Source organism: Prionailurus bengalensis, chromosome A1 (genome assembly GCF_016509475.1).
Source record: "Prionailurus bengalensis isolate Pbe53 chromosome A1, Fcat_Pben_1.1_paternal_pri, whole genome shotgun sequence".
NCBI lineage: Eukaryota > Metazoa > Chordata > Mammalia > Carnivora > Felidae > Prionailurus > Prionailurus bengalensis.
The window spans coordinates 14,538,988-14,554,863 of NC_057343.1; the positions used below are offsets into that span (position 1 = coordinate 14,538,988).

Consider the following 15,876-nt stretch of genomic DNA (forward strand, 5'->3'; position numbering starts at 1 on the left):
ACTTAAATAGTCACACTTTGTGTATGAGTGGACACCATGCAAACAAATGGATACATTAAAATTGGACAGCACTTAAAGAGATTTAATAATTCATCCTATTGCCTCTGCAAATAAAAGAACCAAAGCCCCGTTTATGCAATTGGTAAAATATGGCAGATAATGATGCATTCATGTTTAATATTACTAATAAATTTGAAAATTCACATTTTTATTGATAAACATTTTCTTGAAATGCAGTCTAGGCAGACAGATTGTTAAATTTAAGTACTTTATAAATGAGATTTGTAGATAGTGATGCGATTAGTGGCGGTGCTGTGTCGAGAGCTATCTACAACCTTACCTGCACTCCTAAGCACTCAGCAATGAGTTTCGTATTTCACTTTTATGTGCAACCAAATTGCACACAATTTTAGGGGAAAAATTAGCATGGTAACAGAGTAATGATCATTGTAAATATTGTGCTTCTCCTTGTTGACTTAAATTACATGCTAACAGTATTTTGGAAAAATATTTCTGTTAGTCTAGCTTAGTATATTGAATTTTTTTGCCAGTGGAATTTATATATAGAAGAAATACATAAATGTCCTATAAGATTATGTCTTTGAAATACACACCAAAAAGAAAAAAAGGCATGTTATACAGTCCACACAGTTTGAGATCCAAAATTATTTTTATTCATTGGAAGCCATAAAATCTCATTAATATTTCTATCTGCATAGGCTTTAACAAAATATTGTGTAGCTCAGGATGCCCAAAGAATTATTTCCTCTTTGGGTTAGTCATCTCCAAAATTTCAAAAAATTTTTGAGAGAAATATATCCATACCTTATAAGACACTACATAATATTTCAGCATTCATCTTAAAATAGCGTAGCATGCCAAGATATATTTTTCGTAGTGAAAATTTGTCCATACAGAAGTCATAGTGATTGCCCTCTGTATTGACTGGAAAATATGATTTTCTGAATTTTATTGTGTATCATTGGTGGACTTTATGTATCATTCTTTTTTCCCAAGATTCCAGAAGCTTATTTCATTAGAGATCCCCATACGTTCCTTCTTACCAAGGACTTTATTAAGGTATACATGCTGTATTCAGTGTTAAAAGTGTTCTTTGGTCTTTGCTGCATGCATGCACTCACAGGTTTAACATTTCCACATTTAACCCCAGCTTCTAAATAAGAATAGTGACTTGGTTAACGGAAGCATGTTTGGAAGGAGAAGCAAAGCTTGTCTACAAAATACTAACACTTGGATGATTCTGCACCCCGAGAGAAGAGCGCCTGGTGAATTTTCTGGACTTCTTTCATGGCTGACTTGGGATACACTTGCATCGTCAGAGAGTGTGTTGACCTCTCTGGTTGATGCATATTGATTGTGACAGTCACTCTCCTTCCCCTGCAGGCCATGGAGGCACAGATACAGAACTTTGGACAGACGCCATCTCAGTTGCTTATTGAGCCACATCCACCTCGGAGCTCAGCCATGCACCTGGTAAGACGTAGCAGCTTGCTGAAAGTTTTCCGCTTTCTTTGTACCTGGGTACAGGTCAAATAAAACAGTGATTTTAGCAGCATTTTTAAAGGCTTCTCAAGATATTGGTCAACTTTGCAGGCTTCAGTATGTGCTGATGCCCTATGGAGAAACAGAAGGGAGTGCAATTCTTACCTTTAAGTTCTGCAATGCTAGCCTAATTTGGGATTCACAAAAACAGCCCTCTTCTCTGACTCTATGTGCCTCTGCATAAACTCATTCATACGCATACAGACACCAAAATTAGATTTGATTTACAAAGTAGGATGAAAATGTAATATAAACACAATATGATATTGCCCAATTTAATCTTTTGGGACAAGGTGGAGTAGGGGGGAGGTAGTTCATTTTAAGAAAAGGAAAGAAACATAAAAGTAATTTGTAGTCACTGCAGAGAGACAGTGGAGTTAAGAACAAGGGCTCCAGAGCCACTTGGGTCAAACGCCGGTTCTGCCTCTGGCTGGGGAATGACTTGGGCAAGGTATTCAACCTCCCTGTTGATGTTTCAGCATCCGTTACGTGAAAGTAAAAATACCATTTGCCCTCAGAATGTCATGACTTCACACTGGAAAGCACTTAGACCAGCACCTGGAGTACAATACATTCTCAGTAAATGTTAGCTGGTGTCATCATCGTCATTAGCTACTCATATTAAAACTTTTATTCCAGTTTTACAAGGGAAAAGGTAACATTCTTTTCATTCTAATCTGAATTTTCAAGGCTCCCTTTTCATAACAAGACAGCCATTTTTCAGTTTACTAGCAAAGTGTATTACATTTCCCTCTAGTTTGAAAATGGTAATTTTTTTTTCTGAGAAACTTCTTTTTTAAATTTTTTTAATGTTTATTTTTTATTTTTGAGAGAGACAGAGAGACAAAGTGCAAGAAGGGGAGGGACAGGGAGAGAGGGAGACACAGAATCCAAAGCAGGCTACAGGCTCTTAGCTGTGAGCACAGAGCCCAATGCAGGTCTCAAACTCACAAACCACAAGATCATGACCAGAGCTGAAGTTGAACGCTTAAACAACTGAGCCACCCAGGTGCCCCCTGAGAAACTTCTTTAGAAGGAACTTATTTTTTAAACTGCGGCTTTTTACTATTATTTTTTAAACTGAAGTGGAAAACGCTTGAAGGAAAAAAAGGTGTTTGCAGAATGAATTAAAGTTCATCTGTTTCTCTAGGTAATTATCAAGGCAGCAAGTATCCTAATTTTGGGGTAAAGAGCTCTGAAATATGGTTCATAAATATGGGCAAACAAATTTATAAGCTGTTCAGACCTTTAATTTATTTTATCAGTTACTTAACACATTTGTATTGAGTTCCTTCTGTGTGTCAGGCATGACGCTAAGCATTGGCAATACAGAGGTGACCGCATATTCTAGACCTTCAAGGAATCGATAGTCAAACTCCTAGTGAAACACGTAGATAAATGTGTTTGTGTGAAACCATGTTTTTTCTCTCTCCAATGGCTCAGTTTCAGCACCCTTGAGTAGTCACTAATGAACTCTTCGGATTGAAATTGGTCCTTGTGTGTGTGAGAAAGCAGAAAGGTTGTCACCAAGCACGCTGTTCCATACAAACACGCAGTCCCAGTGTAGACGTGAGGATGTGGCCTTGGAGCCTCAAGCCTTGAAACGAAGCATTTTTAATAAACTGTCCAAGAGAATATCTCTAACACTTTATTGTATGAAATGCTTTGGCAGGAGAGTTTTATTCCCGTGTTAGTTGTCTCTGTTTAATAATAATAATAAAAATACTTATTCTGGAGAAATGCCCAGTCAGGATTCATTGCTTTCCTGGGGAACATTGTTAGAGACTAAATTGGCATGGAACTGTTCATAAAGGAAACGTAGGCCTCGCAAGTTCGTGGAGCAGACGATTCATATGTGTAGAAAACAATTACAAAACATTTATGAAAGCTAAATCGTGGTTATTTCCAGCATCCCTATTTTGTGTTTTTGATGCAGTAATGTGTTGCAGTGTTTTATAGTGCTGAAACAGTAGGACGTTATAATGTCTACTTTCTATCAAGTCACATGCTAGAGTTTGAAAACGCAGATTAAGAGAAGAAAGGGGGCAGCCCTCAAGGAAGCACCCAGTCTAGAAGGGGAAAGGGGGTGTTGACTGTACCCAGTCAACTGCCCCAGCAGAGATGTGTACAGACCTCTGACAGGGAAGGCTCTTCGCTTTTAATGATTTAGGTTGGAGCCAGGAGCCCAGATCAACCAGGTAAAAAATGCAAGTACCGACCAGTTCACTTTATTGTTCACGTAAACGTTGTCCGTAACCAATTTTTCCACCAAACTGATGTTTTCGCGATGCCGACCAATTTATTCTACATCACACGACAGATCTGTAAGCGAACTTCTCACACCGCGGTCGGGCGACACTTAAATTGAGACTGGCCGTTAATGCTTCGATGTCCCCTGCCAGCGACCACACCGAGTCCTTGCCCTTCTCCCTGCGCCGTCCCCAGAGGATGCAAGTTCGCCTTGCTTTGCTCCCTGCTCGTGCTGGCCTTGTCTGTGCTTACCTCCATCTCCCCAGAGCTCTCACTAACCATGTCATCCCTTTTGTCTCCTTCTGCCCTCTTCCCTTTCTATTCAACAGTGTTTCCTTCCACAGAGTCCACTCATGTTTAAAGATCAGATGCAACAGGATGTGATCATGGTGCTGAAGTTCCCGTCCAATTCTCCGGTGACCCACGTGGCAGCCAACACCTTGCCCCACCTGACCATCCCTGCGGTGGTGACCGTGACCTGCAGCCGACTGTTTGCAGTGAATCGATGGCATAACACAGTAGGTAAGCAGACATCTAAGCAGGTGACTTACGGAAGGTGTCTTATGAGCTGCAGTTAAGTTAAGGTAAGTGTGCTGAGGGCTACCTAATATGCCAGATCATCTACAAAAAGCAGGAGAGCAAATAATTGCCAAACCTGACGAAGTGAGTCTCGTGTGCCTTACTCACTACTGCTATATGTTAGGGCCTCGCCTCACAGAATGCTTGGCTACTGGTTAAGTAGTCAATAAATATTTGATGAATTAAAGAAGTTCTGCAAATAATTCAGGTCCTCCCACCCTCCTGTACCTCAGCCCTGCAAACAAACAAACAAACAAAAACACTTTTATCCCATATTAAATGAAAGTGAGTTTGAATCTGGATTTCCTAGATGCTGGTTTTGAAATGTTTTTCTTCCACCTAATTTATTTAGCAAATATTTGGCCACTGTGTGTCACACAGTCACGAGCACTGGGAGAACAGCAGTGAACAAGACAGACCCCACTTTCCTCCTTGGGTGGAACTGAGAGTCTTTGAGAAAAGACAACATCTAAATTGTTCAGTGATTTCCCGCGTGGTTTCTTTAAGCACATTCCTGAAAGTTCCGGCTAGTACATCTTGAAGTGATATAATTCTGGTGTCAAAATTAGACGTATTAATACTTACCTAACCAGGACAGAAATGGATGTGACCAAATGATTTATTTGGCCAAATTCACCCCTTAAGGTCTCCCTGGAAGCCTATCTCCAGGGCTAAATGGATGAGTCCATGGTGAATTGACCTGACATTTCCTCTTCTACTGACTTCTGTATTCCTCTGAAAAATGATATCATTTATATCATAACTTAATCTTCTAAGAGGCTCTAAATGCACTTATTTTATATTTATTGGTGATACTCTCAACATGAAGCATAACTACTTCCATTTGATCAGAAATATGCAACAAACATCTTAAGAAAAAAATATAACTATTACCCACGGTAGTCTTAGCCTTTAGAAATGTTTTGCGCTGAGAAAAAACCTATAAAGGATTCATTTTTTCGCTAGCATTGTTCAAAAGTATTATATATGTTATATAATCACATGTAAAAAATTATGACTAATGAACTCAATCAAGCCCTAAATATTAATCCTCTAAAAGTAGCTTTTCCTGAGCTTAAGGTCTTAGGTGTGTGTCATTTCTACTTACCTTCAACTGACTTGTCATAAATTGAGTGAAGCTGGGAGCCCCATCTCCCCCTCTACCCTGGCCTAGGTGAGCCCGGCCATGCTCACACCCACCACTACGTGCAGGCACAGCCTTTCTTAGATTTCAGGCTCCTTGGTTGCCCGGAAATCTTAGCTCTCTGACGGGTCCAGGAAATGTTATGGTCTTCTATTTTGTGCTGTTTTTTCATGTTGTTAGAATGAGAACAAGACTCTTTTCAGCTTTCCACGTCTCCATGGAAACCAGGAGTCCCTGTTGTGATGATTTCTTTTGAGAGTATCTACAAAGATGTGTAGTATGACAGTCATTCTTACAACAATTTGCCAAATAACTTCTAAACCATACTTTTCCACAATCATCATGAAACACTGCATCTTAGGAAATTCCCCCTTTCCGAGAATTTTATGGTAGTTTTCTCCTTCTGTTTAAACTTTAGGCCTCAGAGGAGCTCCAGGATACTCCTTGGACCAAGCACATCATCTTCCTATTGAAATGGACCCCTTAATCGGTACGCTAACCACAAAAATACATTTTCATGAATGCTGGCTGTGCACAGATTCCTGTGCACTTACTACAAAAGACAGTCGAATGGCAATTTTTCTGCCATAAAATTAATGTGCAAATAACATGAAATTACCATCAAGGGGCTGTGTAAATCATATGCCATCTAACAACTTTTTGGTATTTACAACAATTATTTGTGGCATTTTCTTGATATTTTAGGAGGTTGTTTAAGTTGGTTCTAAATAAGGCAAATCATTCCGAACTGTCCTTTCTTTCTGCCTAAACTATTCTTTGACAACTTTATATTATTTGAAATAGGTAAGGCCTCAAAAAAAATTATTAAAGCGGGGGGCACCTGGGTGGCTCATTCAGTTAAGCGTGCGACTTTGGCTCAGGTCATGATCTCACGGTTTGTGAGTTCGAGCCCCGCATCAGGCTCTGTGCTGACAGCTCAGAGCCTGGAGTCTGCCTCGGATTCTGTGTCCCTCTCTCGCCATGCCCCTCGCTCATGCTCTGTCTCTCTCTCTCCCTCTCTCAAGAATAAATAAAACATTTAAAAAATTTTAAAAATAAAAAATTATCGAAGGAAACTAATATGAAGGACATCTTTTCTAAAAATCTCCATTCAACAGGGCCAACTTTTTTAAATTAAATATTTCATATGAATTGCAAACTATGAGCTGTAACTCTTTGCAACAGATAATGGAAATATTTTAAAATCACATACACATTTATTAGCACGGGATCCTGAGCAAGCCCCTTAATTTTTCTAGGCCTCAGTTTCCTACCTGCAAGATTGCTGATCATGATGTTTGTTCTGCCTATCTCATGGGATCATATAGAGAACTAATTAGAAAAAAGTTGAAAATGGTATGAAATATTATAAATCCATATACAAGTTTTGGTATTCTTTTCTTAGATTAATTCACCCTTCATCTCTGAACCCAGAAATAAATTAAAAGGTGGCCAGTTCAGTTAGTTACTTATACCCCTACACAAAATAGCATTTACATGTCTATGGGAAATTATAAGGTTTAGGACTAGGAATATTTTTAGAGTCTAGTCCAACTATTCCTTTGTCCGAGAGACTTCAACAATGTCACATACAGCTAGAAGGTAATCATGGAAAAATTAGCAACTCTATTCTAATTAATCAAGACCAATTATGCAGTTTTCAAGTGACTCAGAACCTTTGATTTTCTTTTCCTTTCCTACCTTTTTGTTGTTGTTGTTCCATTTTGGGGGGCTTACCTCCCTAGTCGTTATTATTGTACCGTTAGAGGGAATCCACAGAGTGGCACTTCAGTCTAATTGGCGTTAGAGAGTGCGGGTGATCTCCTATGTCTGCATCTTCTGTTTAAGAATTCAGCCCAGGGATTTCGCCTGAAAGGACAGAGCAGAGCACGGGACAGGCTGGCATGCAGACAGGCACTGGGGAAATCAGACGGTGTCTCCGAGTTCCTGACTTTATTCAGATTCAGTCCCAGCGCTATCCCCTGATTCTCTGCCTGTCTCTTTCCTCCCCAATCTTTCTCCCATGTTTTTTATTCCTCTCCTCCCCTGCCAGCCCATTCGGGAAAGGCCTTCTGTTTGTTGACAATCCAGGTCTTTAAGGCTGCTGACCTAAAGCTCCCTGTGGGGCTGCCCACATAACAACATCCCATGCTCAAACCCTTCCCCCTTTTCTTTTTCCACATGAGTTGTAAATGCCATCAGAAAATGACAGATTGGGGCAAATATTAAGACTTTTTTTTTCCTTACATACCATACTTCACATAATGTTTATTCCTTCTTTATTGTGGAACTTGTTGGACACTAATGAACTGGTGCATAGTGAACATGGATACAATTAAATGCTTTCAAATACTTTTTACTTTATTTTAAATTCATTATCTGAATTCTTCATATTGTTGTTATTTATTGGTGGAGAAAGAACTTAAATTTCTGACAACTTTTAAATATGTAATGTGGTTCATAAATAGCCACTGCTGCTAAAAAAAAAAAAAAAAAAAAAAAAAAAAAAAAGCTTATGTTCCTCATGGGGAAATGTTAAAAATCTTAATAATCTTATAGCCTCAAAAACCCATTTCTAGATCAATGAAGCATAAAAATATTCCTCCTGTAAGTAAGTAAGAGTTTGATGAAACTCTTTTGGAGTCCTTCTTTAAACTCTTTTCCATTTATGTTTAGCCAATAACTCTGGTGTGAACAAACGGCAGATCACAGACCTTGTTGACCAGAGTATACAAATCAATGCACATTGTTTTGTGGTCACAGCAGATAATCGCTATATTCTTATCTGTGGATTCTGGGATAAGAGCTTCAGAGTTTACTCTACAGAAACAGGTAAGCTTAACTATAAAATACCTTATTCCCTTCCAAATGCCTATTGTTCTGTAAAATAAAATCATACTTAATAATGTAGGCATTTTCATCTTGAGTGCCAAGATCCAAATTAAATGTTCACATTATAAGTAACTAGTTATAATGCCATCCATTCCAAACCTCAGCGTGAGTCCTGATTTCATAGGACAAATAGGACTATTGTCCCTTTCCCAAATCAAATCCAGTAAAAGACCTTAAACCTCCCTCCCCTTAGTCTGACCCAAACCCTGGGGACTACAAATCACAGTTGTGTTGTTTTAGAAGTCATTTCCTTAAAAATCCCAAGTAACATTCTTGTATTGTTTTTCAGAAGAAATTCAAGAAAGCATCTGTAGCTAAATTTGAATTAGCTTATAAATGTTCACGTTTACAGATTCCCTTTTCACAATCTAGTAAAATAAAGTTACGCTTATTACCATTTAAAGGAAAATAGCAAACGAATTAAACCCACCCTTTCTGTGTTTCAGGGAAATTAACTCAGATTGTGTTTGGCCACTGGGACGTGGTCACGTGCTTGGCCAGGTCGGAGTCATACATAGGCGGGGACTGCTACATTGTTTCTGGGTCTCGAGATGCTACCCTACTTCTCTGGTACTGGAGTGGGCGACACCATATCATAGGGGACAACCCGAACAGCAGTGAGTATTTGTCTAGAAGCGTCCCCTCAGACAATACATTTATTTAAACATACTTTGCCTTTTTTATTTTTCTAACAGCTTTTCCTGGGGTTGTGAGACTTTTAAAAAAGGAGAGCTTTACGTAGCAAAAATGTTTGTTAGAATGTCACTATGTTCAAAGTACAAACAAGGGCAACCACTGTAACCTTCAACCTGGGAAAAGTCCCAGGTCCCCTCACATTGACCCTCTCTTTGGCAGCCCATCCCCAATCTCCCAATGTCTTTATCCTTCAGAAATCTCTTTCAGTGTCACCTGGTCCATTAAACTTCTTATAACTGCTCTCAACTGAATATACTCTCTCCCTTCTCTGAATTTCCTCAGAGTGCCTCAGTGAGGACACTTCTTACTTTCTACCACACAGTTGAGTAAATATCTCTGTTTATTCATTTAACAATGATTGAGAACTCCCTTCAGATTAGGCATTGGGAAGGCAAAAACTGAAGGAGACAATTTCTTTGTGATGGTTCCTGAGTATTCTTTATTCACCAGCGCTCCCTAAAATATCCCATAGGAAAAGAATGCGGGGAACTCCAGAGTAAAATAATTTTAGAAAACTCTGCATATACTCTTATTCTCTAGGTAAGTTCTGAAAGTCTTACACAAATAAATCTGTCGAAATTTGTTTAACCCATTCTGCTCCTGGCAGAATAGTTATTATTCTTTGGAACTGCTGTTCTGAGGAAACACTGAAATGGACTATGAGTCTCTCTCTTTCCATTCTCAGTCTCTGGTTCCTGGCAAAGTGACACACATAATGGTTTTTTCAATAAGTATTGTTAAATGGAGAACTAGATATTGAAGGAAGATGGCGGCTTAGGAGGACGCTGGGCCCACCTCGTCCTGCTGATCACTTAGATTCCACCCACATCTGCCTAAGTGGAGAACTAGATAAGAGATTGCCTAGAAATAGTCACTGTTTTTAATTACCAAGGTTTCAATAGTTTCAATGCAAATATTTCCTATAAAATAGAGAATGGTTTCTGGAAAGCGTTGATGATGTCTGGTGCTTAAACCGGGGTGATTCTAATTGTAATTCATACATTGGTCACAGCTTAAAGAATACTCCGAAACCAACTGAAACATGAGTTTGGGTCACATGTACAACAAGACAGAGATAAGAATTTTCCGGGGATGCTGTGTACCTGCCACTGAAATATTGTAAGAGCAGATGAGACGTGCATGAGATGCTGTGTTCCAGCCACGTGGCTAGAGCCTAGCTGAGGATGAAAGCCCAGTTGTATAATCTGTCCACCTTGCCAGTCCCACCCACCCCCGACTCTTACACATTTTGACAGGAATATTGCAAAAATAGGAAATGGCTTTTCATTGCTAGGAGCCAAGGCCCTATCATAGTAGAGAAGAAAATAGAGAAATATATAGAAATATATACATATGAATGAAGATAGTGGGAGATGAACTAGAGGACCAAATGTTACATGGGGTTTTATTCGTGCTGCCCACAGCTGGAGCTGAAGAACAGTAGATGAAGAAACTCAAGGGTACCATGGAATCATGTTTCTTAGCATAGATACCAAATAAGAGAGAGTGTGTGCGTCTTACGTATCAGCCTCTGCTTTAAGTTGTGAACTAAGATGTGATGCTGGTTTGAGGGAAAAAACATTCAGCGTTGCTTACTTTCCAACCAGCTCAAATAATTAGCTACCATGTCTACATAACAAATATACTCCAAATACTAAAAAATTAACCTCCTTATTTATTCTTTTCTATAATATCCCTTAAAAAAACAGAAACTTCATTTTTAGCAGAATTCTAGTGTATGTGCATGTGTGTGTATGTGCGTATAAGACATTTGATCTACCATTGGTGGCTTTCTTATTCTCAAGCATTGTACGTTATCACATGTATTCTATCCGAATTCATTTTTTCATATTTACACATCTCCTTTATTTTCATAGTAGTGTAGCATTCATTAGAAAAGTTGAATTAAGTAGCAGGCCCATGTAGTATCTTCCATCTGTATTGATAAAAATTGTAAGTTTTTAAATTAAAAAAATATTTTTAAGAAACGAAATAGTGCTTTTTATTTTAAGTTTACTTTGAGAGAGAGCTCAGGCACGCGCAAGTGGGGTAGAAGCAGAGAGAGAGGAGGGAAATAGAGAAAGAATCCTAAGCACGCTCCGTGCTGTCGGTGCAGAGACTGATATGGGACTCCATCCACGAACTGCGAGATCGTGACCTGAGCTGAAGTCAAGAGTCAGATGCTTAACCAGATGAGCCACCCAGGTGCCCCCAGAGTAGTGTTTTAAATTTCTTTCAATAAATCTTCAAAATGAAGCTCAGAAATGATGAAAATGATATTTCCAAAAAGAGGATTTATTTCTTAAAAGCTCCCAGCTGGTAGCCAAGATAAGATACTTTGTATATTGTACTGCTATGAGGTAAAGAGTTTTAATGTTAAATTATAGTAATTATCTGTGTTAGCTACTTTACTTTATATTATTTTCTAATGATCTTTTAAGCCAAAAGAAAATTAACAATTGCTGTAGCTTTGGTCCATCAGTTATCAAGAAAAATTAAATATAGTAATATTTAGACTGTTTAAAGTTCCTTACAATGGGAGCTCTCTAAATGAAAATATTTATATTAATCCTTAAGAACAAAACTCTGAACATTGTATTTGTTAAGATGCAGCATTTTATTTAAGCTTTCAATAAAGACAAGATTATCCTTAAGGAATTAAGAATATTATCAAAGCATATTATTTATTATTGCCTCCATTTATAAGAATTTATTTTTGATCAAAACTATTGTCATCATTATGAACATAAACCACTTCCTAAAACCCACTCTGTCAAAACTTGCTTGGACATTTAATATGGACATATATCATAAGGCTTTATTTCATCCACCATCCTTAATATAAGGTGAAAAATTGCTCTTCTAGAATAGACAGCATGATCACCTGAAGTGTTAGTCAAGCAACAAGCATGTATTGAGTGCCTCCTGGGCGCTAGTCCTGCCTTAGCAGCTGAGAATGCCGGGTAGTCAAAGTCTCTGACCTGTGGTTTACAAAAACCTATATTGTACTAATCTCCAAACTCCTTTTTCTGCTTGAACGTACTAAACACCTAGAGTATTTATTACACGGATCATAAATTGCCATCAGATAATAATGTTTGGTCTTGTACTATGAAACGTTTAGTCTTCCACCTGGGGGACAAATTGATAATTATGTAAAAACTAGTATCAGCTTCTTACCCTATGAATAATTGTAATAGTAAAAAAAGATTAATAATTGGTCATATTTTGTACTTGATTGACTTGACCGATTTATGACTTTGCCTAATCTGTTGAAACAGCCAACTTAGCAGCACATATATGCATGACTGGAGAGACCACATGTATTGGTCCAGCCACTGTTTGTAAAGGCAGCCTCTGCACACCCTGAACTGACGGTCACATCAGGGATCAGCCGTGGGTATTGACATAAACATAGTCCTTGCCATCAGAAAACTCACAGCACGAGAGGAAAGGATTTTTTGCTTCTGTCCCAGTTTAATCTATTCTAGCCACCAATTCACAGGTCAGAGAACCAGGCCGTATGTGTTTTCTATCTTATAATGCATTGCTACTCAAGACGAAAAAGCTCGTTATGTCTAAATTCATATTAAAGTGTGTGACACAATGCCCTTCGGTTTTGAGGGTTGTATATATTAACCTAGACTTGAAGGGGGAAGTCCTAGTGTGAAACATAATATCCCAGTAGCTGTTAGAATCCCGGGATTGGTCGTGGTAAGGACATTGAATTGCTTTGTATGTCAGAGGCCGAATCAGATGTATATTCAGCACAACATAAAATGATATGATCCATTTACTCACTTTCTCAAGATTAATTCAAGTGGCTCTCTAATATATTTATGTCTCTTTTGCATTGTCTTTATTCTTTTTTAATGGGTGGCTCTGTTGCTACCAGAGAAAATATTTCTAATGTTTGTGGATTTCTTAGGTAGGTGCAGAGTTTTATGGTTTCATTGTGTCAAATATATTATCGTGACTAATTCAGACGTCTCAGAAATAGTCTTTTCCTAATTATTTTCATAGTTTTAATGAATTTTCCACAAAGACCATGAAAATTTGTACACAGATTATTACAAAGAGTTTCAGACCATAAAAGAAATAGGCAGATGCTGTGTAACATAGGTTACAGTTGAATGATGGTTGTTTTATTAATATATTTTATAATACTGATATCTAGTGTTATTCTTGCCAACTTGTGACTTTGAACATAGAAAATTTTCTTGGAGATTTGAATAGGTCCCTGACTAGATAACGAATTGCAGAGATGTGAGGGACAGATGCTTTCATCTGAAACACTCTTTTGCACAAATTCTGAAACTAATTTGGAAGTGATAAAAATTAATTTGCGCACTTTAATTGGAAGCAGCCTACTGCATGAAAGAAAGGAGAGCAGAGCAGGCAATTTGTGCTAAAAGCTGATTGAATTTTTTGTCAGGTAGGTATCTTGGACTTGGCCGCTTATCCTCCCGAGCCCCTCTTTGCAATATATTACAACCCATCTCTGACTGGTGTTCTTTAAAAGGATCAATGCTATTCCTGTTGAATCCCTGGAGCCCAAAATTTCATTGATCTTGGGACTTGACATTTCTCATTACGTGCCGTAGCTTCCAACAAGATAGTCACAAGAGGGGCAAGTCAACATTGTTGTCTCTTCAACAGACACTTAAAATACACTGGGACCTCAGCTCTAAATCCAATTTGCTTTCAAATTGTGTGGTTTTAGTGTTTATACCACACATGAGGTGCTCCGTAGAGAGTTTGCCGATACATACATATGATATTTTTAAAAATCATAGCAATAGGAAACTTTGGAAGAGAATTTACTGCTCATCTTTTCAAATCCCATCTACAAATATTCATTGAGTAATATACATAAGACGTTAGTATGCCTTTTCAATTTCACTTTTTAAAAACAAGTCTTTTAGCTCATATATAAGCATTATGCAGACTGAAACGAGAAGCCCATTGAAAAGGAGACTCCAGCTGTGCACACATCCCTTCCCTGGGCTCCCATTGTGTAAGCTTCAGCTCTGGACACTGACCCTCCTGCCAGCCACAACCTGTCACTAAACATCTGCCAAATCGTATCCCTCTCTTTGTTTGCATCCAGCCTTCTTTGAATATGGCTACCCTGGTGCCCAGCTCCATGACCACCACTAACCAGTGGTATTGTACCAGGCGAAAGCGTGCACAAAGAATGGTCCAGAGATTTTTAACATCTGTGTATCTTTGCCACACTTCTCAGAGCAAGGGACCTTACCTAGGGCTTATTAAATGTATTAGAGGCAAGAGTTATATGTGAACAATCTCTGACTCCTAGGACTTTCAAAACTGATGTCCATAGTGTAACTTCCTTTTCTCAGCCTCCTATCCCCTTAGCCTACCATTGGGACACTTTGTAGGGTTTGTGACTAAGAAGGGGACTGACTTGCCACTTGGTCTCTGCCTTGTCTCGCCTCCCCTCCCCTCCCCTCCCCTCCCCTCCCCTCCCCTTCCCTCCCCTTCCTCTCCTCTCCTCTCCTCTCCTCTCCTTTCCTTTCCTTTCCTTTCCTTTCCTTTCCTGGAATTGAGGCTGTGAGGCTCTTTGGCTTGGGTCAAAAGCAATATATATTTAAAACACACACACACACACACACACACACACACAAAAGTAACTAATATGATCTCTTGGTCAGAGAGCTTCAGATCTGCACCAGGAGGCAGTGGGGGGGTCTCTGGGCATTATGCAAAGCTCTACTCCCTTGGATTATACTGTTGACTATTTGGCGAAGGTAATGGCAGGATACTAATGTGCCTTGACCTGGATACAGGGTCAGGACTTAAAGGGAAGAGATTTGCCCTGCCACAGCAGGGCTCAGAAGTGGTCTGTGTCATCTCTGCAGGACAAGAAGAACTTTGAATGAGTGAATAAACAGGCACATATCTATCTTCTATTTTTCAGTGAATATGTAATAAAATGAAACCATATCATGGGATGTTTTCCAACCCAGGTGATGTTTTTTATGTGGGTCACCCTTTGGCCTGTGGAAAATGTGGGCCCAGACATTTTTGGTACTTGGGCCAGACCTCTGCAAGGGGCTGCGAGGACACACTCTCCATAAGGGACTCCTCATGGGCACAGTTCTTCTGAGCGATCCTGACAATTGCCTAACAATTTTTTTGAATAAACCTTGAAATCAGGTAGTGATTAAAATGCCTCTTGTGGGGTTTCACGTCTATTTCACGTAGGCATAAACATGAACGAAAATACCTTTTGCCATGACCTAACGAAGGTTGTAGATAAAATCAGGTCATACATCATCAAGACGTCCGCCTTCTGACTCCAGTAGAACCGTGCTGAGGATCATAGATTGTAGACACTCTGCTGTTTTTGTTTAGCTCTTGATTCAGAAGGACCAAAGCTTACCCCTGCATACTAGTCGCCCCACAAATAAGGCTTAAAATAATAAGAACCATGAGTATCTTTGCTTTGATCATTTCTCTAAAAGCAGAGACCATCTCACTGAAAAAGTTCTCGTCAGTTCCATGTGAATAACAGCATCTAATAACTTTGTACTGTTTTCATCATCCATTTTGGAAAATATTGAAATGGCTTTTGCTTAATAATGAGATGGAATCTGTTTATAATAAGCTTTTTGTATTTGGACTTTCCAAATACTTGTCTATAAGCAATGTCAAAGTCGGCATGTTTGTTCTTTATGATCCACGGCAATTCCGTCACACAAGAGCTCTTCTGTTTGAGGAAATGCTGG

The 15,876-nt window shown here is 38.9% G+C and overlaps 1 protein-coding gene across 11 annotated transcripts in view; it reads left to right on the forward strand.

Moving 5' to 3' along the window:
* NBEA (neurobeachin) overlaps positions 1-15,876 on the forward strand; it is a 685,885-nt gene that overhangs the window by 658,584 nt on the left and 11,425 nt on the right. For 5 of the 11 annotated variants that reach the window (XM_043576682.1, XM_043576713.1, XM_043576741.1 and 2 more), the window contains 6 exons: positions 1,018-1,080; positions 1,405-1,494; positions 4,143-4,335; positions 5,955-6,026; positions 8,213-8,368; positions 8,875-9,045. In XM_043576682.1, coding sequence (XP_043432617.1) covers positions 1,018-1,080; positions 1,405-1,494; positions 4,143-4,335; positions 5,955-6,026; positions 8,213-8,368; positions 8,875-9,045 — 745 coding nt within the window. The remainder of the gene's footprint in view (positions 1-1,017; positions 1,081-1,404; positions 1,495-4,142; positions 4,336-5,954; positions 6,027-8,212; positions 8,369-8,874; positions 9,046-15,876) is intronic. The other 6 variants (XM_043576721.1, XM_043576750.1, XM_043576778.1 and 3 more) reach the window with 3 other exon arrangements.